Below are 23,439 nucleotides of genomic sequence, written 5' to 3' on the forward strand. Positions count from 1 at the left end.
AGTCCAAAGTTTCTCCGTAGCTTTCAAAATTCCTTTTCTCAAGTCTGCATATCTCAACTTTTTCAATTAGATGTAGACATCTTTCCTGAAGAGGGAAACACATAATGTGCAATTAATTCAGCAGTTAACATAGTCTTTCTATGAGGATGCAAGATACTCTGCATCCTGTCCATTTATGCATTTAATAACAAGATTTCATAACAATTTTAAAATGCATATTTCTTGGCACTGGAGAAGAGTAATTGTGTAGAACTTAATAGAAAACTCCCTAGAAGCTCTCCATGGCCAGAAATGGACTTTATATCAAGCCCATTAGTGGTCTCCTGTGGGAAAATATGTGAGTGATATGAATAAATGATACATATTCATATTTACATGAAAAAAATATGGAAGACAATGGATTTGTTATGCTAAACACTAAACGTGGCCTGTTGTTTAGTTTTCAATCATCCATTCTTACCTGGAATATAAAATTTTCTTTCCCAAGAACTGTGGCTAGGAAAGTCTATTTATCCTGAAGTTATAAATTAGACTTGGAAATTTATGTAAATGTAATTATCCTTTATCTTTGTTTCAGAATTAAGGAAACACATAAACCTTAGTGCGAGTGAAGACCATTTGTGAATATGCTGACAAAAAGAAACAGAAGTTTAGGTTGAATTCAATTAAAAATTTTAATGACTAAATGACACTGATAGTTTGAAAAAATGAATGAATAACATATATTGAAAATGAGATTATAAGCATAACTGTAGGAAACTGATGCTAATTCTGTGTTGCAGCATCTTAGAGAAGGTTAAACTTCAACGTCCCCGTGGAGAGTGTAAGACATCATCTTTGTACTAATGCTTTTCAACTCTACTCTTTTGCCGGGGTAAAAGAAGTTGCAATAAACTGATAAGCAAGATGCTTTACATTCTCACAAGAAAAATGTGGTATAACTGTCGTGAAGTGTGCTGACTGAAGGTGAGAGTCTCAGCTCATCAATCGGCTTCTCTTTGGAATGGGAAAAATGTAAATATCCACGCACAAAAATAGAATTTAAAAAAATAAAAACTCCTTTAAGCACTGTATTTGTGGCATTAAATTTACATATTATGTCCTCTTCCATAAAAAAGCATCATCAGAAAGAACTTGTGCCAGTTTTGTATTAAAAGGCCTGTAGAAATCTCTTAAAATTGCCTTTGTTGTTGGTAGCATAGGTCCCAGACTTCTGTCTTCAGGTCGTCTAGTGTTTGATGCAGGACTCTTTGTAATCAGAGCTTCTTGTTTCTCACTTAGAGGTCCTGTGGAAAAGTAGAATATTATCTTAAAATATTTCACCAAAAAATGCCTGTGATAAAGAAGACAAATGACTAACCCAGAAGGTTTGCCAAGGGAAAACAAATGGAAAGTGTGTTAGTAGCGATGATGTTTCAGAATATTGAATACAGGCTTAGATTAATAAAATACATCACTGCTAGTAAATATGGAAATAATACGTTTTCCTTTCATATTAATTAATCATCTCTACAACAAGCAGCATAAATCATTTCTGGCGGAAAAAAAAATTGTTTTCAGAAAACAACTATGACATTGAATACAACTTGAATCCTGTCCATTTTGGAGTTGCAATTATTTTATACTGTTATTTCATTTTGCCATGTGAGTTGTTTAATACCTGGTAGAAACTCCACAAGCCTCACTCATGTAAGCCCTTTTTTGTTCATTTTTGCGCTTGTCAGAGGGATCAAAGTGGCACATAGGTACAGCAATGCCCCTATTCCAGGAATAAATGCAAGCCCTAAGACAAAAGCCCACAGACTTTTCCAGTTTAAACCATATTCAGGAAGAAGATGCCAAGCTCTTCATCTGTTCAGTCTGCTACATTCAAACTTTCTCATCATCTAGACCAGTGTTTGGACCAGCCAGACTATTTTGCAGCCACATTTTCATCCTCTTGCTACTGTCAAATCAACATTGGGCAACATTGTGTCTGCCAGCGTTTCTCCAAGGATTAGCAACAGATGTCTCAACCAACACAGTAATAACACAATTTCTTCCTTCTCCCCAGCTAGAAACACAACCTTTCTTCAGACTCAGATTTAGATTCTGGATTGGTGCATGTTAACAACAGCGCATACACCATGGCAGCACTTCAAGTTTAAATTGTGTGGCATAGCTCTTGCACCTCTGTAAGCCCAGGACAAACAAGCCCTAACTGTCTTCAGAAGCAGGACTAGCTTCCATACGGTAAGATATATCCCTGCATTCTGAATTAGATTGATTTTTTTCCTTTATATAGTGTTCTTGAGATCTTCTAACACCAGTCTTCTATGGGAATCCAGGAATTTCAGTTTTCCTTGACTCCAGGAAACAAGGTTAATGCATCCTCCAAAACAGATTCCCATGGTTCTGTTTTCATAGAATCACAGACTGGTTTGGGTTGGAAAGGACCTTAAAGCTCATCCAGTTCCAACCCCCCTGCCATCAGCAGGGACACCTTCCACTAGACCAGGTTGCTCAAAGCCTCATCCAGCCTGGCCTTCAACACTTCCAGGGAGGAGCAGCCACAGCTTCTCTGGCCAACCTGGGACACTGTCTCACCACCCTCACACCAAAGAATTTCTTCCTAAGATCTCATCTCCTTCTCCCCTCTTCCAGTTTCAAGCCATCACCCCTTGTTCTATCACTCCCTACCCTTGTAAAAAGTCCCTCACCAGCCTTTCTGTAGGTCCCCTTCAGGTACTGGAAGGTTTCTATAAGGTCTCTTAATAAAGCAAAAATGACATAGGAAAAGGATAATAATGATTTTTTGCACATATCTCAAAACAGACAGAAGACACTTACCAAGATCCAGAAACTGGAACACCATGTGCATGGTATATTTCACATTTGATGCATGATCTTCCAAGCGAAGAACGAGTATCTGATCTTTGTCAAAAACTGTCAACCAGTCCAAAAGATACACAACGTAGAGCCCGACCTGTAACCTTACCTGTAAACACAAAAAAACCCAAACAAAATAAATATTAATTCATCCTACAACCTTCTAGCAGTAACAAACCATCATTCACCTCTGTCTTCTAGGCAAAAATCCCAAATACGTACCTTTGAGGAACCATGAAAAGACAGTATCTGAATATTTTTTTAATCTTGCTCTTGTTTTCAGTAGAGCTTCAGCAAATCTTTGTGAATGGCCTTTCTATGGGTTAGAGATGGCATTTTACTAAAGGCTTGGCTGTGCACTTGCTGCATCAGCCACAGGTCTGCATAAAAGCACTGCACAGACAACCATATGCAGGGAGATGCTTGGCCACCTCACCCGCATGCTCTTATGTGCTTGGGATGACCCAACCTTCACGGAGATCTTGGGGGCTTTCAACCCCTGGATGAACAGCAGTGGAAGGGAAGATGCTTAGTCCCTGAGGCTGCTTATTTCACCTTGATTCTCAGCTGCACCAGATCACACTGCCATGTGTAGTGCAAATATTCTGCATCAGTGTCAGGAATTAGATTTGGAGGTATTTGCTTTATCCTCTGATTACAAGCATTAGATTTAGATCTGATCTGCAATAGCAGTGGCTGCTAGACAGTGTTAATGGTGCATCGTCTGAGTATGCAATGAGAGTGCCAGACTCCATTAGACCAGAGATGTGAAAAGGCAGTTTTTCAGCCTGTCCTGACCTAATCTTTGTTTTTCTTCCCCCCCTCAATTTTACATAACAAGTTGAAACATAAAAAGGGTAGTCTGGTGTTCTTAAAAGTCCAACCTCCAACTGTGCTTATAAATATTTTTCTAAATCCCTTCAGGCTCAGAAGAGAGAAACATGAATCCCAAGTCATAAGCATCTTTCATAAGAGACTTAACATCTTCAAGTCGCATTACCACAGAAGTCAGAGAACAATAGCCTCTTTTGCTTTTTACACTGGCTCACATGACCTATATTGATACCTAAATTCCAGTAAAATAAGCCATATTTGGAATTACTTCTAGGTCATTATTATTATTGTAATGTATGACTCAAGGAGAACACAGAGGTGCTGGAGCGTGTCCAGAGAAGGGCAACGGAGCTGGGGAAGGGTCTGGAGCACAAGTGTGCTGAGTTCCTGGCTGAGGGAACTGGGGGTGTTGAGCCTGGAGAAAAGGAGGCTGAGGGGAGACCTTCTGGCTCTGTCCAAGTCCCTTGGAGGAGGGTGGAGAGAGCTGGGGGGGGGTCTGTTCAACCAAGGAACCAGTGACAGGACCAGAGGAAACTGCCTCAAGTTGCACCAAGGGCAGTTGAGATGGGATGTGAGGAAGAATTTCTTTGCTGAAAGGGTTCTGAGGCATTGGAAGGGGTTGCCCAGGGCAGTGGTGGAGTCCCCATCCCTGGAGGGATTGAAGAGTTGTGTAGACATAGTGCTGAGGGACATGGGTTAGTTGGGGACTTGTCAGTGTTGGGTTCATGATTGGATTTGATGATCTTAGAGGGCTTTTCCAATCAAGGCAATTCTGATTCCGTGACTCTGATGTGTGTCTTTGCTTATAACAATAAACCTCCATATTTAGGAGTCTTCTTTATATATGTGCTACACAGGAATTTGAAACCTCTTATTTGATTAAAACATCAGCCTAACATGTAAGAATACTGGCAGGGCAGCACTCCAGCCCTCAGTCAATACCCCATTTCACTGAACACTGGGACAAATGTGTGGCTCAGTGATGGGTTTTGCTTTTCTTTCTTCTGGGAGGTGAAGGCGAGTGAAAGGCAAGCAGGGGATGGATGATATAGTTTGGGATTGCAGCGTTTTCCACATGGGCTTAGAATCTTCTTTAAAGCTTTTCACCAGAAAGAGGAATTTTAACTAATATGTCCCTGTAATTTTAACTAATATGTCCCTGTAATTTTAACTATGTCCTTGTCATTTTAACTGACATGTCCTCAGAATTTTTAGTTTTCTTGAGATCAGCAAGAACCCTGATTTTCTTCTCCATATAGTGTGTTGTACTGACTTCTTTTTCATTACTGTTCTTCTGAAACAAATTGTCTCCCTCCAGTGCTTCCCCCTATACATCAAAGGCATCAGTAGGTTTTCCCAAGCCATTCTCCCCTCCATAATATCCATTTCTGTGCTTTCAGTTTGATCACCCTGGCTCAGCATGCCTTTCTCTGGGTAAAATGCTTTTTACTGGCTCCATGTGAAGCTAAGCCAACAAACACCCTTTTCTTTACAGGTTAGCATCTGTCAGCAGTGACAATATCTATGACACCTTTCTTGTTTCAGGAATATATTAACAAATAGCAAAACAAAATTGTCCTGGTGCAGTGACACAATTAGCAATCTAATGAGCTCACCGGGGAAAATAATCCCTGCTTTTTTAATCTGTAGCAATCCATGCACGTAACAGACTTCGGCAACTTGGCTGAAGAAGAAGCTAAAAAAGCCTGTTGAGGAGCACAGTTGGCATTTGTGTTTGTTTTATTATGAACACCTGCTTGTGGCTCTCTGGAAAAAGGCATCCTCTGCTCCTTTCCAAAAGGATGTTCTTCAGAGAGCTGCCTAAGACAACACATGAAGATTGATTCTGCACCCTGAAGATGAAGATAAGAGGAAAAATCTTTCCTTTTGGTTTCCCTCTCTGCTTTTCTCTCCCCACACTGGAAGAAATGCATTTGGGCAAGCAGATGGCTGGAAAGGACTTGTGATACTGGCTGGCAGGAACTCCTGTCCATGGAGGTGCTGGAGGATATCATCAAAGACTAGCAGCTCCAGTCTACCTGCCAAGGTAAGTAAGAGGAACGTCCTGTTTGCCCTACTGCTGCAGGGCTCCAGCCTGTGCAATACACTCTTTTATGGTTATTTTATTGAGTGAAGGAAGCAATGACTTCACCCCAGAGACAAAGGAGAGAAGTATTTCCTCTGAGTCCTTTACAGCCTGAGCAAATAAAATAGGATTGAATGGCAAACTGGCCAGACGTGATGTTTCAAGTCAATCTCTTCCACATTATTCTCCCCCCTCAAGCAAAATTTGAAGTCACTTCTCCACTAAAAATGTGAATTTTGGAATACTGAGCCTGTAATACTTATCCATTCCCCTGCCAGCATGTTCTGTATTTCCTTTTATCATTTTCCGATGTGCACAATTATTATTTTTTTTTAAAAGGAAAGTTTTTATCTACTTATCGGTAGCTTTTTCTTGCAAAAGAATACATTATTTATTCTGATTTTGAGGTAATTTCATACCACAAAGATCCTTGCCAAAGCTACTTTTTGGAGAGATCTGCAAAAAGCTTGCACATTAAACTGTAATCTTCACTAAATGTGCTCTCCATACGCTTGCACAATAGAAAGACTGTATTATTACTGCTGGCATTCATCAGGGAACAGACTGAGGAGACAGCTGAGCCAGGACATCAGCTTTTACATGCTTACATATATATTTATGTCATCCGCTTTACAAATTAAAAGGGAGCATGTTTTATTTCTCGATGCTTATTTGCACAGTATTTTTTTTGTATTTTAATAACCTTGACACAACATAGCGCTAAAGAAGGAAGGAATCAAATGTTCTTGGAAATACATACGGGCATGGCATTGTTCAGGGTGTTGTTGTAGACACAGGCTCTCAATGAATAATCCAGCATGCAATTTTCAAACAGCTGCAGTGATTCCGCCACTTTTTCATGAAAATCTTCTGCGGATTTATTAGCGCTTGCAAAGTACAGATAATCGGAGTACAATCTGCAAATGAGAGCCGCGTAAGTAAATGACAAAGGAAATGAAAGAAGATTTATTTACATGACAATGGTAATCAGTTACACGAATCCAGGGAAAGGGTACATGTGTAACATTGCCCCACCGACTGCCTATTCAGCCAGTGACACATTTTCTATTCATTTTGATGGGTTTTGGCTCCAAGTAACATCCACTCCAGGGAGTTGCTAAACATCATCACCCATTTCAAGGTCAGCATCCCTTGAGAACCTGACCTTAGTAATTGTGCCAGCCAATATTTTCTCCTGAAAGCAATTTTTTTCAAATGTATATACTTTAAATTTGTTTTGTCTTTGAACAATAGAACTGGTTTCAGCTGAAATTGGTACCATATTTGGTGCTCGACACTGCCATGGATAGAAACAGTCCTCATCTCAAAAGCTTAAAGTTGATTTCAAAACCAATTTTAGGTTGGGTTAGAAAGAGTGATTTTTATATGACTACCAAGCTGGCTACCACCAAGAGCAGGAAAGAGTCCAGATTTCCTAGTTTTTTGTAGATAGCTCCACCTCCAATCCTATATTGTCTTTCCACCAAAAACTTACAATTTACAGCATTCCACCTGCTGAGTTTTTTTAAGGTGAAATACTACAGCTAGAAGAATGGTTCTCATTTGTGCTGCATTCCTCAAGCAGTCCGACCTCTAATCTGAGGACAGCAACAGGACATGAGCCCATACATGGTTGCAGCTTGCAGGCAAGCGAGAAACCCAACAAGAAACCCAAAAGCCATCAGCAACAGGAATTTCTCTAATTTACAGCAGAGGAGTATCCCCTCATTGCACACTTTGAGCACAAATTTTACAATTGCTTGATATCACTTTAAAAACATTATCTAAGTTCAAATGTCTTTGGGGAGTTCAAATGTCTTTGAGGAGTGGTGGTGGTGAAACAACCCAAAACCTACAAGCAAGGAAAACATCTACTTTAGCATTAATCCCTGAAAACTCAGATTAAACTTTTCCAAGAGAAACATGGTTCAAAGAGACAAAGGAAATGCTCTGACATGGCATAAATATTAGATCTGCTGAACATGATATTTTAACTTTCTTTAGTATTTCGGCTTAGAAAGTATGACCAGAACCACAACAATACTGTAGGATTTTGGAGACAATTTGGTAAGACTTGAGAAGGATTCACTTCCTCAGGTGTGTTTGCAGCAGAAATATTACACCTCCATAGCACCCACCTCTCATCAAAATTCCAGAAATCCTAAGTATCTTTCAGCCTCTTTCAAAAAACACACGTGTCTAAGAAATGACCTAAAAAAAATTTCTATTTATTTAGGTCTCATTTTATTGCTGCAGTAACCTTTTGTATTACACTTACTTTATTTATTTTTTAACTTCCCTAGATTTCCACAGGTACTTAAAAATGCATCATTTAATTTATAAAGTTTAGGCCCTAATCCAGCAAAGCACTTAAGCACAGGAATAGCCCCTCTGCACTCATTATTTATGCTAGTGTTTTGCAAGAACAGGATCTTAATTCCCATATGAAACAAATGAAGACTCTCTGTTCATTTAAAAAGGGAGAAAATGGGCACATTTGTTGCAGGATGCCTCTAATTCAATTTTTACACACTTTTTAAAAGAAAAAAAAAGCATAGCAAACTCTAGATGATGAGGCAGAGGCACCCAGTGCTATCTATAGGAGTCACCAACTAAGAAAGACAAAGACGCTGATTTTTGTCCAGTTCTTCCCAGTGTGGCAAACACAGTTTTCTTTAAATCAAAAAACTCCATCTCAGAACAGAGATGGTACCAGGCTTGGATCAAAATGATTGGGCAGCCTATTCCCAAGTGATCCCACCGGTGCTTGAGGATCACAACCATGGTACCATGTGTGTCTTCTCCCTCTGCCATGGCAGACCTTGGGTCCCTTGTGTTTCAACCACCAAAAAGCCACCCCACCAATGTAGGGTATGAGAACAAACTGTGGAGAAGCTAAGGGACAAAGCCAGCCAACTTCAACTAAATTAGGCACACAACAGTATCTCCTGCTTGCAGAAGAGTGCGTACATCAACAAGACACGGGCTTGCCCACCATGTCCCAGGGGTGGCAGGACCAACCCCTCCTGGCAGAGTAGGTGAAAAGCTTCTTGCAAGGGGAAATCAGATGGCAGGCATCATGTATAGCATGTGCCAGGTTGCAATTTTATTTAAAAGATTTAATATGACTGCTTAGCATTTCTAATAATCTATTAAAATAAATGTTGTGTTTTAAGGACTTGCTGACATCTTATGGAAAACTATATTCTTGAAGACAAGTTCTCCCTCCTCAGGGCAGCTGAGATTTTTCTATATTTCTTTCCATCTGTTTTTAATTTTGGGGATATCTGCCTGGAAATAAAACCTTTGGCCATTAGGATTTCAGCTGTTCTGGCTATTTGAAGTCATTACCCACAATCACCATCAATTACAATGAAATAATGACGCCATTGACACCCACCATCACAAACCTTGATGTCCTCCAAATATCCCCCATTAGGGGATAGACCAGACCCTATGCAGGTTAGAACAGACCCTGTCCCAGACCCTGTGCAGCATCCATGTCTTTCTGGCTACTGCAAGGCAACCACCCCGCTGCCCTGCATTGCTAGTGGAGCTCCCCAGGCTGCCCCTTCTGCCACGGTTGGTTTTGCTCCTGCAGTTCAGATGAGCTATCAGCAACGAGGGCACAGGGAATCGTAAGCAAAAATAAACCAGTTTATCATAAATACAGTAAGGGAGATGAAGGTGACTTTTTATCTCACCCTAATTAAAGCTGGCAAAGAGCTACACCCAGAGTACAGAGGGTGGTTAAAGCAATCAGGAAATTTGGTGGTAATTTACATGAAGAAGCCACTTCAGCCAGCTCTCTCACATAAAATTACCATCTGTTAGATCCCAGGGTCAGGAGATGCTGTTCAAAGTTGAGAATTGTATTTCCTGAGATAGGAAATGGGAAGCCCTGGCAGAGCTCTGCCTCTCACCAGTAGCCATGCCCTGCCAAGTCCTGCCATTGGGGAAGATTGGCCAGGAGCATCCATCCCTTCCCACTTCCAAGTCTCTCTGGGCAGCAGGGTATGGGCTGCCTGCACAAGCACCCCACACCTGCTCTTCTCCCAGTGCCCGAGATCTCACCAGAGACTGGTCCCCATCATCATCTCCATCCCCTTCTGTTTCCTGGGTGTTTCTGGGGCTTTGCCCTTGAGCACTGACCTAGCTCAAAGTACCCTGAATGTCCCTACAGAGCTACAGAGAGAAGGAATTCACATCCCCTTAGTCTGATCCTTTTGGACTCTACCTCCATCCTCTCCACCCTCCCCATAAACCTCATCATTATCATCCTCCTTCAGAGGACACAGTGGAAATAAATGCCCTAGAAATCTGGAGGAAGACTAGAGAGAAAAAGTGAAATGCAAGTGAAAAGAAGGACAGTCATGGCTAACACAATGGAAAACCATTAAAGAACAGCCCAAACCTTTGCAAGTAGAGCCTTGCCACTGCAGACAAAGTCAGGAAGACCAAGGATGAACTCCTAAGCAGCTGCTAGCTGTGCAAGCTCAAATTGTCTAGAGCAGCTTTCTATGAGTGTTGCACCAAATATTTTTAAGATATATGAAAAAAATCGTCTAATGTGTTGACAGTGGAGCTATTTGCAATCTTTAATCATTTTGAACCCCTGAAGACATAAACTATATTATTTAACATGAATTGAAGCACTTCACAGGATCACTTATGCCAAGACAAGTAAATGCAGTGCCATAGTCAGCCACCTGGGCCCTGCTGAGAACCAGGGCATATTAGCTCAGGTAATGGAGTTATATTGCATTTGGCAGCGTATTATTTTATTTTTTTTTTTTTTCAGAATAGATTAGGTGACCATGCCTGGTACTCACTGTGGCACTTACACTCACATGCCCCTCTTTAAAACACTATCACAATTACATATGCCAAAATACACAGTATAAAACCCCTTGGCAGCTCTCGTCATAAACCAAGTAACTCTGTCAAACACCACATGAACATTTATTTGCATCCAAGAGAGCGAGAGTAAATAAAATTATTATTATAGTAAGAAATTTCTCTTGCATATTTTAGCAACGTGATCCTTGCTCACCTTTCAACAGGGTCTCTCAGCATGACGATAAGTTTGGCATTCGGTTGGAAGGCATGGATAAAATCTTGGATTAAGAAGGGAGGTTCTCCTTCAGTACTGTTGTCATAAAAGAAAATCCAAGCGTTGTTGTCCCACATCGTCGAGGCACTGGCCTCCCCTGGAAATTAAAAGCATCTCTGCTAGTAACTCATTTCACTCTTTGTATTGGAGTGGAAATTGGATGAATTTTCAACTGGTGTAGACTGTTTAAAATTGATTCTCTTAGCTTCAACATATCTTGGTTCTTGCAAATTGATTTGACTAATGTTCCCCAGAGCCAGAGCAATCACACTGCCTTGTATCTTTGTGAACATCGTGAAGGTGAAGGCAGGTTTTATGTCATTCTGCCTGAAATATTACTGTTCACTAACCACATCGCTTCCTGTTAGTGGTTAACACATGAAAATGTATTTGATCTGGGCTGGAATGGACTGCTCAGGGATTTGGCACATCCTCCAGTGAGGAGGCAGGAGCTCATCACTGCCAGAGACCTGACGTGTTCTCTGTAGCACCCCAAGGGTTGGTTTTAATGCCCTTGATCTCAGAGAAGTAAGTTGCTAACAAATCATAGAATTTGACAGAAACTAAAGAAAAAAAGTGGAAACGAGCACTCCAGTAGATCCATAATGTTCAGGACATAAACAGGAAAGCTCATGGAAAATATGAAAAGAAATAATGCACTAGCCAGTTGAATTGTGTCAGTGCTGTTCAAAATACCTCTTTTTGAGAATTACCCATTATCAGACCTTTTTTATATAGCTACAATTATTCATGTAGATTAAGTCAAATATAACTTTTTACTAACTATTACACAAAAGGTCTACAGAATAAATAACACATTTGCTTAAACGCCAGATTCTGATATCCCGAGTTTCTGAAGAAGCTTACTCTGAAAATAACGCTACAGGGAGAAACACAATTAGTAACATCTCTGCCAGAACGGGGTATATGATGCTCCAGCTGCTAAATAAATTATCTGATACAATATTTTGAATTGTGTGATCTTCCCTGTCTTTTTAAGTAATACTGCCATTTATGTGACACACTACTGTTTAATAAAATATATACAGAAGGCTTTTGGAAACTTCCACTCTTTGACAGTCTAATGAGAGATCATTCTTGTTAATTAGGTTTTTCAAATCAAACGAAATGAGATGAAAAAGTAATAATGTTGTAGGCTTATAGACTTGCACATGATTTTCTTTTTTATTTTTTTCCCTCTCCTGGGAAAGTCCAATAAAGATTTTAATAGATGGCCAAAACACAATATGAAAAAGGTATTGGCTCCAAACTTCAGCTCAACATAATGTGATTCATTAACAAAGTCTGGGAGTTGTTAGAAAACACATTAATCTTCTGTCCTGTTCATTTTGCCTCTTTTCAGGAGGAGGAGATCAGGTCCATTGGCTACAGCTGGGTGTCCACAACAGCTCTGCTTTTCCATGCTAAATTAATTAGCTAAATTAATGCCTAATCATTGGTGGGCTTTGACTTGTCAATTAAAACTGAATTAGCCCAGCTCCCATGCTGGGTGAAGCAGAGACACAAAAGACTAAATATAGGACAAGATCCAAGATAATGGTACCACAAAACCATCACACAGCTATTTCTGCTCTATCAGAAGATGGTATAATGGGTACGAGCACTTGTGTAGATGGATTGTGCACTCCAGGGACGAGACGACCTTGGAAAGTCACTGCTACGTCTCCACGATAGGAACAGCTAGGCTTAAACTGCTCCTTCAAAAATGTTTGCCCAAATCATGCCGAAGATTAAAGTCCATGACCTTATCATAGAATCACAGAATGGTTTGGGTTGGAAGGGAACTTAAGGCTCATCTAGTTCCAACCACCCTGCTGTGGACAGGGTTGCCAACTACTAGGTCAGGCTGCCCAGGGCCCCAACCTGGCCTTGAATGCCTCCCTCTGGGTGAAAGATTTCCTCCTAATATCCAACCTAAATCTCCCCTCTCTCAGTTTAAAACCATTTCCCCTTGTCCTGTCACTATCTGCCCATGTCAAAAGTTGCTCTCCCTCCTGTTTCTCAGCTCCCTTCAGGCACTGGAAGGCTGCAGTGATCTCCCCAGAGCCTCCTCTTCTCCAAGCTAAACAGCCCAGCTCCCTCAATCTTTCTTCAGCAGAGAGGTGCTCCAGCCCTCTGATCATCTTCCTGGCTCTCCTCTAGAAACGCTCCAACAGCTCCACATCTTTCTTGTGTTGGGGGCTCCAGGCCTGGACACAATCCTCCAGATGGGGCCTCACCAGGGCAGAGTAGAGGGGGACAATCCCCTCCCTCGCCCAGCTGTCCACCCCTCTTTTGATGCAGCCCAGTATACAGTTGGCCTCCTGGGCTGCAATCACACATTCCTGGCTCATGTCAAGCCATTTATTCCTCTCTAGAGTAGTTTTTATGATCTTCCATCACACTCCTCTGCCCAATAGACCTCTGATCACATGTGATGCTCTGTTGGATTTATTCCAATTACCTCATCCGTAGTGACCAAACCTGAGCATAAGAACATCTGCTTACACACGTGCTATCTGCACTAAACAAAATCTGTGCACAAATGGGCAGATTCTCTTAACCCCACAGACCAGAACACTTCACAGACGTTGTTTCAGCTGGATCAGCTGCCTCCACCAAAAATCACAGGCACACGACGGAACCACACTAAAGCATTAACAGGGACTCACAATGCTGCTCTAATGCAGTCAGTCCAGGATAGCATGGGTTCAAGAAGGTAAATCTTTCCAAAACAAGATGACAGTCAAGGATTATGGCGTGGGGACATTTAAAAAAACAAAAAACAAAACCCCCAAACATTCTGGTCTCTGCTGACTCCTATAATTTTAATTTCCTGAAGTGGCCAAAAAGACTCCTGACAATTTGAGAGTGTTCCATTCTGGTTTATAATACAGATTTAATATCTGCAAAGACAACACATCATACTAAACATAAGATAAATTAATCACTGCTATACTAATTATGTCAAATTAATGCAGTGAAACCAAAAATATATTAATTTTCTTATGGACTGAGAGAAACCTATGAATTACTAAACTGCCTGAAGAATAGATGCATAACCTCTTTATTCAGTCATTAATGGATTAAAATCATACTGTGTTTTCACAAGACATTCCTCTGAATTTATCCTATTAATGATCACAAATAAACAAGTCCTGCTCACAATGCCTCAGGCTAGATCAGTGTTGTCCTCATCGGTTCATCTCTAAGCAGATGTTGGGTTTTTTGGGAAAATGCAATTATTACTCACTAAGTATAATATCCAGAGAAGCTTAACTTTTCAAAATAATGTAACATGATTAACTACTGAAATGTTTATAGTTTTAATTTGATTTTCCTTCCTAGTCATCTGAATAAAGAAAATGGAGGATTCTAAGCAAACCTGATATTCACACGGACTCATTTTAGGCTAGCTAGCTTTGTTTTGTTTTATACCAAGGTCATAAAATACTGACTTAATGAGTATAATCATTCAGGACTTTTCCTGTAAACTTAATAAGAAAAGCGAACAGAACCTTAATGAAACAAGAAATGAGACTACAGGAAAAAGAAACACAAAGTGAACTCTAGAAAAAGCTGTAACAGGAGGTAAGTAATCAAAGATGTATGTTGCCAATTAGATTAGTGAATTTCATTAGTATAAGCACTTCACCCATGAAAGGACAGGAGATATCATTGTGAGTGGGAGGAAAATCTGCAGATGTCCTTGATGGCAACATTTCTTAAGATCTCATCTTGAAAATTTTGCTCAATGTTGAAGATTTAATAAAGCAAATTATAGACTTAAATGGAGGCTGAGGAGGTATTGAACAAATACTATAGCCAAGTCTCTGGTTTAAACAATGCAAGACATCATCACCTTTTCATCCAGCCAACAATAGGTTAATTTTTTTTGTTAGAAAGAGACAAAAAAAAATAATCTGAGGGTATTCCCTCTGAGGGCAGGCAGCAAAATTTCATCTCTATTTTCTGTAGGATAATGACTTCAGGACTACTTGAAAAGTCTCTTTTCAACAGGGAACTGTCTTCTCCACAATTAGTATTTTCATAGAATGCGTCTGGTTTCCCTGGGAAATTTTGTGGTGACAGAGTAAGGCTGGTAAAACTCTCTTCCCCTCAGTTTTCTGGTTTTAGCAGACAGTAAAATCAGAATTTAGAAGTTACTGTTGACATTCCTCATGGGCACTGTAAACCAATGGCACCATGGACCACAGTGAATGCAGGGTGGATCAGCCATGGTGTGTCATGGAAAGCAGTCCAGGGATCCCTTCCTAGAGTCTAGTCCTAATTCTTTCCTGTGAGGGTGGTGAGACAGTGTCCCAGGTTGCCCAGAGAAGCTGTGGCTGCTCCTCCCTGGAAGTGTTGAAGGCCAGGTTGGATGAGGCTTTGAGCAACCTGGTCTAGTGGAAGGTGTCCCTGTTGATGGCAGGGGTGTTGGAACTGGATGAGCTTTAAGGTCCCTTCCAACCCAGACCAGTCTATGATTCTAGAATGTACAATACAACAGCATTTCTAAACAATTTTTAATGCTAATCAGGTAATTTAATATCAACTGAAACTGTGAGATTATCTTCAAATAATACCCTGTACTGTGCCTCTAGGTTCCACATCTGAAAATAAATACAGCACAAGATAGCTTCAACTTGACTCTCTATATTCCTGCTCTTGAAACTTGCATTATCTTTGCTTTTAACAAAGCAGCTCAGGAGTTTAATCATATTTATTTCCGTCCATCATAGGGATGATGACAGAAAAAATGGTGGCTCTTTTTCCTATGTGGATCTTATGTTGGAGCTATGATGGAAACTGTCTCTAGTCATCTACAGGGTTTCTACAGCACCCATTTTATGTCATAATACCATAATTAGTGTGTTATCCCAGACACATTGCTCCAGCATTTGAACTTCAAGCTACAATCCCATCACTGTAGGCAGACCCCTTATAAGGAAAACAAAACGAAAACAAGGTTTGAAGGAGTCACCATGGTCATTCTCATGGTGACCCAATTAAATGCTGATATTCATATCCAACATTTATTGCTTGCTCAAGCATTTTCTAAAGATAATCATAACAAAGCAAGTAACCACCCTCTAGGAAAAGGCAAGAACTTCTGCACTATCCACCCACACCAGAGAAAACCAACATCAGGAGCTCTGTGTTGTGAACCATTCCCATCTGGGAAAATGCTCCTCTCGTGTCTCAGCTACAAACACTGCCAACCTGGAGCGACAGAGACATATTTCAGAGGCTGTATTTGCCCTACCAATTACGATGTTGTTCATCTTGCTCTGTTCTCTTGCCGCTTCGCTCTGCAGCACACCCTGAATCTGATGTGCTGCTAAATCAAACAGATCAAGGTAATCTTCTACTGGGTAGCGATCGTGAAATCCATCCCTCAGACGAATGATTCCTAAAAACAGTGAAAAGAGAGAAGTTAAAATAAATAAATAAAATAATAATAACAGCAGGGCAAGATTAACTGCGGGTGTAAACCAAGACAGCTTCATTGACATGGCTGGCACTGAGCCAGCTAATGTCAGCACAAAATTAGACTGATGAAGTGTAACACTCAGATAAAAGTGCCAATAATGAAGTAGCTGAGATCTGAGATACTATACGATTAAGCCATAAATTCACAGTAATAGGAAATATCTTAAGTGTTCTGTTTTATAGCTCCTGCATGAATAGCTTGCATTTATTTTCTTCTAAATTTAACTTTTGGAATGAATGTAAAAGACCAGATTCTGCTTTCATTTGCACCAATATAAATTGAAGTAATATTGGACTCCCACTAGATTTACTATATTGAGATTGAGAACAGGCTCTGCTGCCAAATATGCAAATCAACAGGCATTTATCAAAATCAGAAAAGTGAGAAATCATTCATGTTTTTAGCTTACACAAGTATGACAACAAAGCTCTATATAGCATCTTATTTTTCTCCTCTCCTTCCCTACCCTCCAGGGTATATTCAGTATCACCTTCTCCCTGCGTTTCTCAGCGTCTGGAGCCACATCTGTGATTTTTATACTCCTTTCCTCACTCTTCTTTCCAACTCTAGTCTCACTTCTTTACTTTCCGTACATGCTGCCTATGTTCATCTTTGCATTATTGCTTCTTACCATACCACAAGAGAGTTTCTCAAGTGGGCAGAGGTCAAGGACAGCAGTGGTAAGTCAACGGGGTAGGAGTAAAGTTAGGAGTATAGAGCAGGACTTCTCAGCTCTCCCTTTTCTTTTCCTGAAAGGCTAATAATTATCAATTATGTGAGAGAAAAGCTCAGCAAGGGAGTTCTTTTGTCCATTCCCTCTGATTATTTTTTTCCCCACCTGATCTAGTTGAAGATGCCCCTGCTCACTGCAGGGAGGTTGTACTAGATGACCTTTAAAGATCCCTTCCAACCACAACCATTCTATGATTTTCCCCTTTAGGAAAGTGGGATTTAATGAGGGTAGAAGAAAGCTCAGCAGTGTATTTTGACTTGTTTTGAGAGGGAAAAAAAAAAAGGTACATGCATATTGCTACAGACAGCCTTGGTTTGTTGTAACCGCCCTCATGGGAATAGAAATTGTGGCTAAGAGCCAGAAAAGGGAGACAGTCAAGCTGGGACAAAGTCCTGTAGAGCATCAACCATCCCAGCAGAATGGGAAAGTGGTGATTCAAGAAATGGGACCTCCCCAGGTGGGCTGTTTAACTTCAGCTGAAATTAGTCAGTCTCATAAAATCCACTGAATCAGAGAATGCCATAGAACAAGGAGACTTTATTCTCCAGACAAATGTTACAAACTAAACCAAATTAATAGCCAGGAGCACAGGAGTCATACTCACTAGCTGGCTTACAAAGGGGGCTGTCTCATTTTCACTTGTTAGTCTATTTGTCATATTCTCTTCCCCCCCGCCCCCTTTTTTTAAAAAAAAAAACAGTAACCATTAGCTACTGTACTGTTTGGGCAGAGAGGAAGGACTGAGCCACCAGGAACAAAACTTAATCTTCCATTCTCAATGGTAGACAGCCTGATAATGATGATGGGAAGGTCATCTCAACAGATCTCCCTCCCATGACATCCCAAGCTCTGCGATCTGTCCTCATTCTTCAGCTTTACAAAATATCTTCAAAAAATTAAATTATGCAAAGGAAGTTCTCTTCAAGAACAAGATCGTGCAAGTGGAGAGTTTGTGAATGTCAGCAGAGACATAGGACTGCATCCTTGTTCTCAAATTATACGCACTCCAGCGTGATTTCTTACACTCCTCTGCCTGTTTAGCAGGTCCAGTTCTGAGCTTTAGTGAATCTAATCCTGAGCTTTAGTGAGCCCAGTCTTGCTTTAGTAAGGTTGGATGCACTACTTCCTCCAACATTAATTCCAAACATTTATGTTGAGGCTACTGTAGATGCAGAGAAGTATTTAGAATAAAGGATTTTAGCCTAACGTATCGGTTTGGTTCAGCCGTCCCTGCCCAGCACTCTTCATGGAAGACATGATTTCCCACAGATGTTTTTGCTGACAATCCCTGCATCTGCACACTCCGAAACAAGCAGTGTGACGTTCACACTGGAAAGCATCCAAGTCTAAAATCCCCTTCCTTCACTGATCTGCCTTTTCACCTTCAGGTCAAGAGGAAATTCTTATCATTTGTCTTCAGTCAGCTGCTGACTGTGATGAATGAGTGTTCTCTTGTGGGACTTCAAGGGGCACCATGATGCTCCTCTTGTTTGACTTTGCAACTAACCCAGCTTCCCCATCCACACTGGTACCTCCTAAAAGTGTCTCCTAAACTGGACCAAATTATCTCAAAAGCAAAACTGTATTTTCATCACAGTGCTTTAACTCTTAGTTCATAACAAACATTCAGAAAATGTCTAAAAAAGTGTTTTAGCCACTTTCTTATAACATTTGCCAAGGAAGAAAATACAAACTCTAAAACCACAGCAAAATATTTCTCTACGCAGACAGGAAGTCCCAGATCTGTGGCTAAGCCCTCCTTCTCACAGAGCAGTGAGGATCAAAGCTGCATCTGCAGGAGCTCAGAGGTTCTTCTGGGCTCCGGGGCATAGGGAAAGGAGATGAAAACTTGCAGGAGAAATAAAGAATAAAGGGAGCACTGCAGGTGTCCCAGTCCCTCAGAAACCGTCCTTGCTTGCTGTTAGCCACGGCAGTTCATTAGAAGAGATAGTTTGCCATTTCAAGGAAGCTTAGAAAAGCACCAAAGGAAAGTAGTGATGCAAAGTCCTTATCAAATGAGCTACCCCACAGTGCTAGGTTTTCCCTTGTTCCAAAGGCAGTGTCAGCAGTAAAGCAACAGCAAATTGGAAACAGAAGTGAAGGTAATGTCACTGTAAAATAACCAGTGTCTTCCTCTTGGAAACAGTGATATCATTGAAAAACTTGTGATCTTTGGTACCAAAGTCATACAAAGTGAGGACATACCAGCACTTAATAGCTAGACCCAACAGTGGGTTAAAATCCAGAGCCTGGGTGGAATACAGCAAGCACTACATACATTTGTGTTTCGAGGAAAGCACCAAGCACACAGCAGTCAGGGACTGAAACTGAGTCTTCTGCATCTCATCTAATCTCTAAACACAAAATCAACCTTCCTTGGCACCCAGAAAAGAGAGAATAAGAAGGACATAAACACTTCAGGTGGATAAAACAATCCACTCAGCCCCACAGCCCTCAGACACCCTTTGAAGGTACAACCACAGGGGCTGGATGCATCTTCCTCCAGTAGGCCATAACCTCAACTATTCAAGTCTGTCTTGAAGAGACAAAAGGTCACTTCATGAAATACTGATGTCACCCAGGAAAAGAGCATCAAAAATATAGGCAGGTTCCTCAGTGTGAGAGAGCTTTCTCATGCAGAGCATCTCTACTGTTCAGTGCTTGACTAAAGCTGCAACACTAACAAAGCTCGTACCACAAAGGACAGTTGTATTTATTGAACCATAAGGACTGAAGCCACCCACATTCCAAATACTGACACATCATTTCTTCATGTAAGAAAAGCTTTACAGAATTTTGCAACATAAAATAATCACTGTTATTTATATCTAATCACAACCTAATAGTTCCTCTTCCTGCTTTTACAAATTCACAGGGTTGGTTCTACCTGGGTTTTTTGTTTTGTTTTGTTTTCCTAGATTTAACAAACCACTCCAAATAAACCAAATGAAATGTGCACCACCACAGGGTGTAACCCAAAACATTAAACAAAAGCAGGCTGGAACCTACTGAGCATCCATCATCCATTTTTTTCAAAACTATTAACTCCAGTGGTTTCAAGGTAAGCAAATCCATAAACTTAATCCCAAATATATACAAGAAACATAGAATCATAGGATGGTTTGGATTGGAAGGGACCTCAAAGATCATCTAGTTCCAACCCCCCTGCCATCATAAGGGACACCTTCCACTAGACCAGGTTGCTCAAAGCCTCATCCAGCCTGGCCTTAAACACCTCCAGGGAGGGGGCATCCACAACTTCCTTGGGCAATCTGTTCCACTGTCTGACCACCCTCACAGTGAAGAACTTCTTCCTAATATCTAATTTAAACCTCCCCTCTTTCAGCTTAAACCCATTTTCCCTTGTTCTGTCATTAACTGCCCTTATGAAAAGTCCTTCCCCAGCTTTCTTGTAGCCCCTTCAGGTATTGGAAGGCTGCTATAAGATCTCCCTGGAGCCTCCTCTTATCCAGGCTGAACAGCCCCAACTCTTTCAGCCTGTCTTCATAGGAGAGGTGCTCCAGCCCTCGGATCATCCTGGTGGCCTCCTCTGGACTTGTTCTAGCTGCTCCAGGTCTCTCTTGTGATGGGGGCTCCAGAACTGGACACAGTATTTTCACAGAGACAACTCGCCTGAATACCAGAGGACAGGTTTACTCACCAAACCGTTTTCTTGTCCACCAGTGTGGTTCTTTGATTGCTGAGAACCGAACGTCGGGGTGCAGCCTGAGCCGGTCGTACAGGTCCGTTGTCCCACACTTGGGCTGGCCAATGATGTAGAAATGAGGGAGACAGCGGAGGCGATAGTGTTTGTCCTTATAATGGTACAAGTGGTTCCAAAATACCTTCCTGAGGTAATCAAATATGGTTCGAAAGCGCTTTGAATACAGTGCATAGGAGTTTGTTGCATAAGGATCTGTGGTTGTGTTTCCTCTGTACTCTTCATACCAACACGGATTCTTGCTATTTGGAAGGAATTTATTAGGAATTACTGAAAACATCTGCAACATAAAGAACAACAATTTCAGTCAAGGCAGCAAAAAATTGACTGTTAATTCTAATTGACAGTTAATTGACAATAATTGACAGTAATTTAGCAGAGAAAGAGAAAACAACAGAAATACTATGTGGACATTTTTAACCTGTATTTTTATAACTACAAAGTCAACTTGTTTCTTCTGGTGACCCTGGAACTAAATCCTGTACAAACATTCAGATTGGGAGAGCAGTACATTTAGAAATACTTTGATTTTAAGGCCAGAAAGGACCTCAGTAATTCCTCAACTCCCCTGTAGCCCAAAGAATTCATTTTTAAATTCAAACACATAATACTCAAATCAAATTAACTCCCATTTTTTGACTCTGACATACAAGGTTTGCAATGACTGGATTTTCAGGGAGGCACACTGGTAATCAGTTATTAGTAAGGCTGCTTTCTTATTTATCATTTAAGGTGACTGGCAAATATAAGTCAGAATGATTTTGCATGAGACAAGGTAAAAATTCAATTAGATTGTACAGCTATCGGAAGACTACCTAATTTTTTGTTTTAGGTGTCAAGACCATTTATATAACTCATCTATTTTGCCCATAGCTCAGAAGGATGCAATCTACAATATCGACTTTTCAGCTGGTGCAAATCAGGAGGCTCTAGACAGTGTAAATCACTATATGAACATCTGAGCAGTTGCACCTTTTCTTTATCTTAGTAAAAGATTGACCTAAAAGTCTTGAAATAAGCGAGTATACAGCAGTTTCAGACACACTTTAATTCATACTTACATGTGGCTCTTGTTTCCTCAGCTCTTCTACATCAGGGCGCTGTCTCGTTATAAACTCTATCTTTGAAGTAATAGTGTCAATAATTAATTTAATGCTTGGGTAATCCTTTACGTATGAAATATTCATTTTAGAAGGCTGGTAATGGTCTTTTATGTCACTAAGGCTTTCATTGTCCATTAAGCTTGGATTGCTAGTAAAAGCTCCGTAATGGAAGGGAGATGGTATTAACAACAGGCCATGCTTGGCTCCAGTCAGTATGTAGGAGGCCATCACTAGAGTCATTATAATCAACCCAAATATTAAGCTGCATAGCTTCCCCTTCCTCAAGCAGAAAAATCCATTCCAGCTTTCACTGTGATCAGTCCTTACTTCCAGAACCGCAAGCAACTTCATCTGCTTGCTATCGGCGTACAAAGGGATCTTATTTTCTCCTTTGCAAACAGGACACTTCTGATTATTATGATTAGGTCCACGACATCTGAAACACTGTCTGTGCAAGTCATTTGGTAATAAATGTATGCAGCAATTAATGCAATACCTCATATTACTACTGTTAAGCTCCTGTATTAATGAGCCAAGCACAGCCATAAAAATGTTGCTGAAGCATATGAGTCATCTTCTGTAAGGCTGAAATTATTTAATTCCTTGAGTGATTCTACAACTACTCAGCAATGTAAAAGGACCGGTTCAAACCAGAATAGCGGAAAGCACTCAAAAAGTGACATATGTCTTAATAAAAAAAAAAAAAAATACAAAAAAAACCAAAAAACCCACCCAAAACAACAACCAAAACACAAAAATAGTTGCACTGTGGAAGTCGTGGCTTCAAGAATTTGGCTCAGTAAGAGGAATGTGGCAAAGTAAGAATCAGCTACACAGCTGGCTCAAGTTTTTCCCATTGAACAAAATGAGAAGGAAGAAAAATTGTTACGTGGCATGAAAATATGCAAAAAACGAAAATAACTCATTGTCCTGATTCACGTTGGAATAGGTAAATATGGGTAGAAAGTCCCAGGTATTCTTAAAACAAGCAGGTTCCAAACCAAATCGCTGCTAGTGGAAGCTTCATCTTCCCAGAGATGGTTTCAAAGACTTGCATTGCACAACCTAAAGAAACAAAAACAGATAGATAGATAAATAGATAGATAGATAGACAGACAGACACAGAAGAGCAGACAAAACATCTACATTCACCTTCACTCAAAGCCCTAGTAAAGTACAATCTACCACAAGTAATTTCACAACTCTACTTGGAAGATGTCTTCTATTTGCCAAGTATATTAATTGCAGCACTTAACAATATTAAACCCTGGAAACATTTGTCTTCAAGTTCCCAGCGAGTTGCCCTTTCTTTTCAATCACCCATCTGTTCACACCAACGAACTGTTGCTACCACAGGTAACGCTACACGACTTCCCTCAGCTGCTCACTAATCTATCTAATAGATCTTAACCTACTCTTTAAATATGGAAGCATTTTTGGGCAATGTCCAGTAACATAAGGTTCAATATTACCCTCTACCTGTGCAT

The 23,439-nt window shown here is 40.5% G+C and overlaps 1 protein-coding gene across 1 annotated transcript; it reads right to left on the reverse strand.

Annotated features, from left to right (window-relative positions):
* Window positions 1-655: 655 nt before the first annotated feature.
* On the reverse strand, window positions 656-22,610 carry CHST15 (carbohydrate sulfotransferase 15). Its single transcript, XM_010172057.1, has 7 exons — window positions 21,911-22,610; window positions 20,790-21,129; window positions 16,168-16,314; window positions 10,842-10,998; window positions 6,549-6,705; window positions 2,830-2,977; window positions 656-1,286 (listed from the first exon to the last, which is right to left on the reverse strand). The coding sequence occupies exons 1-7, from the start codon at window positions 22,496-22,498 to the stop codon at window positions 1,096-1,098; spliced, it is 1,728 nt and encodes a 575-aa protein (XP_010170359.1). The 5' UTR covers window positions 22,499-22,610; the 3' UTR covers window positions 656-1,095.
* Between the last annotated feature and the right edge of the window lie 829 nt (window positions 22,611-23,439).

This window comes from Antrostomus carolinensis, unplaced genomic scaffold (assembly GCF_000700745.2).
Source record: "Antrostomus carolinensis isolate BGI_N321 unplaced genomic scaffold, ASM70074v2 scaffold7377, whole genome shotgun sequence".
NCBI classification, from domain to species: Eukaryota; Metazoa; Chordata; class Aves; order Caprimulgiformes; family Caprimulgidae; genus Antrostomus; species Antrostomus carolinensis.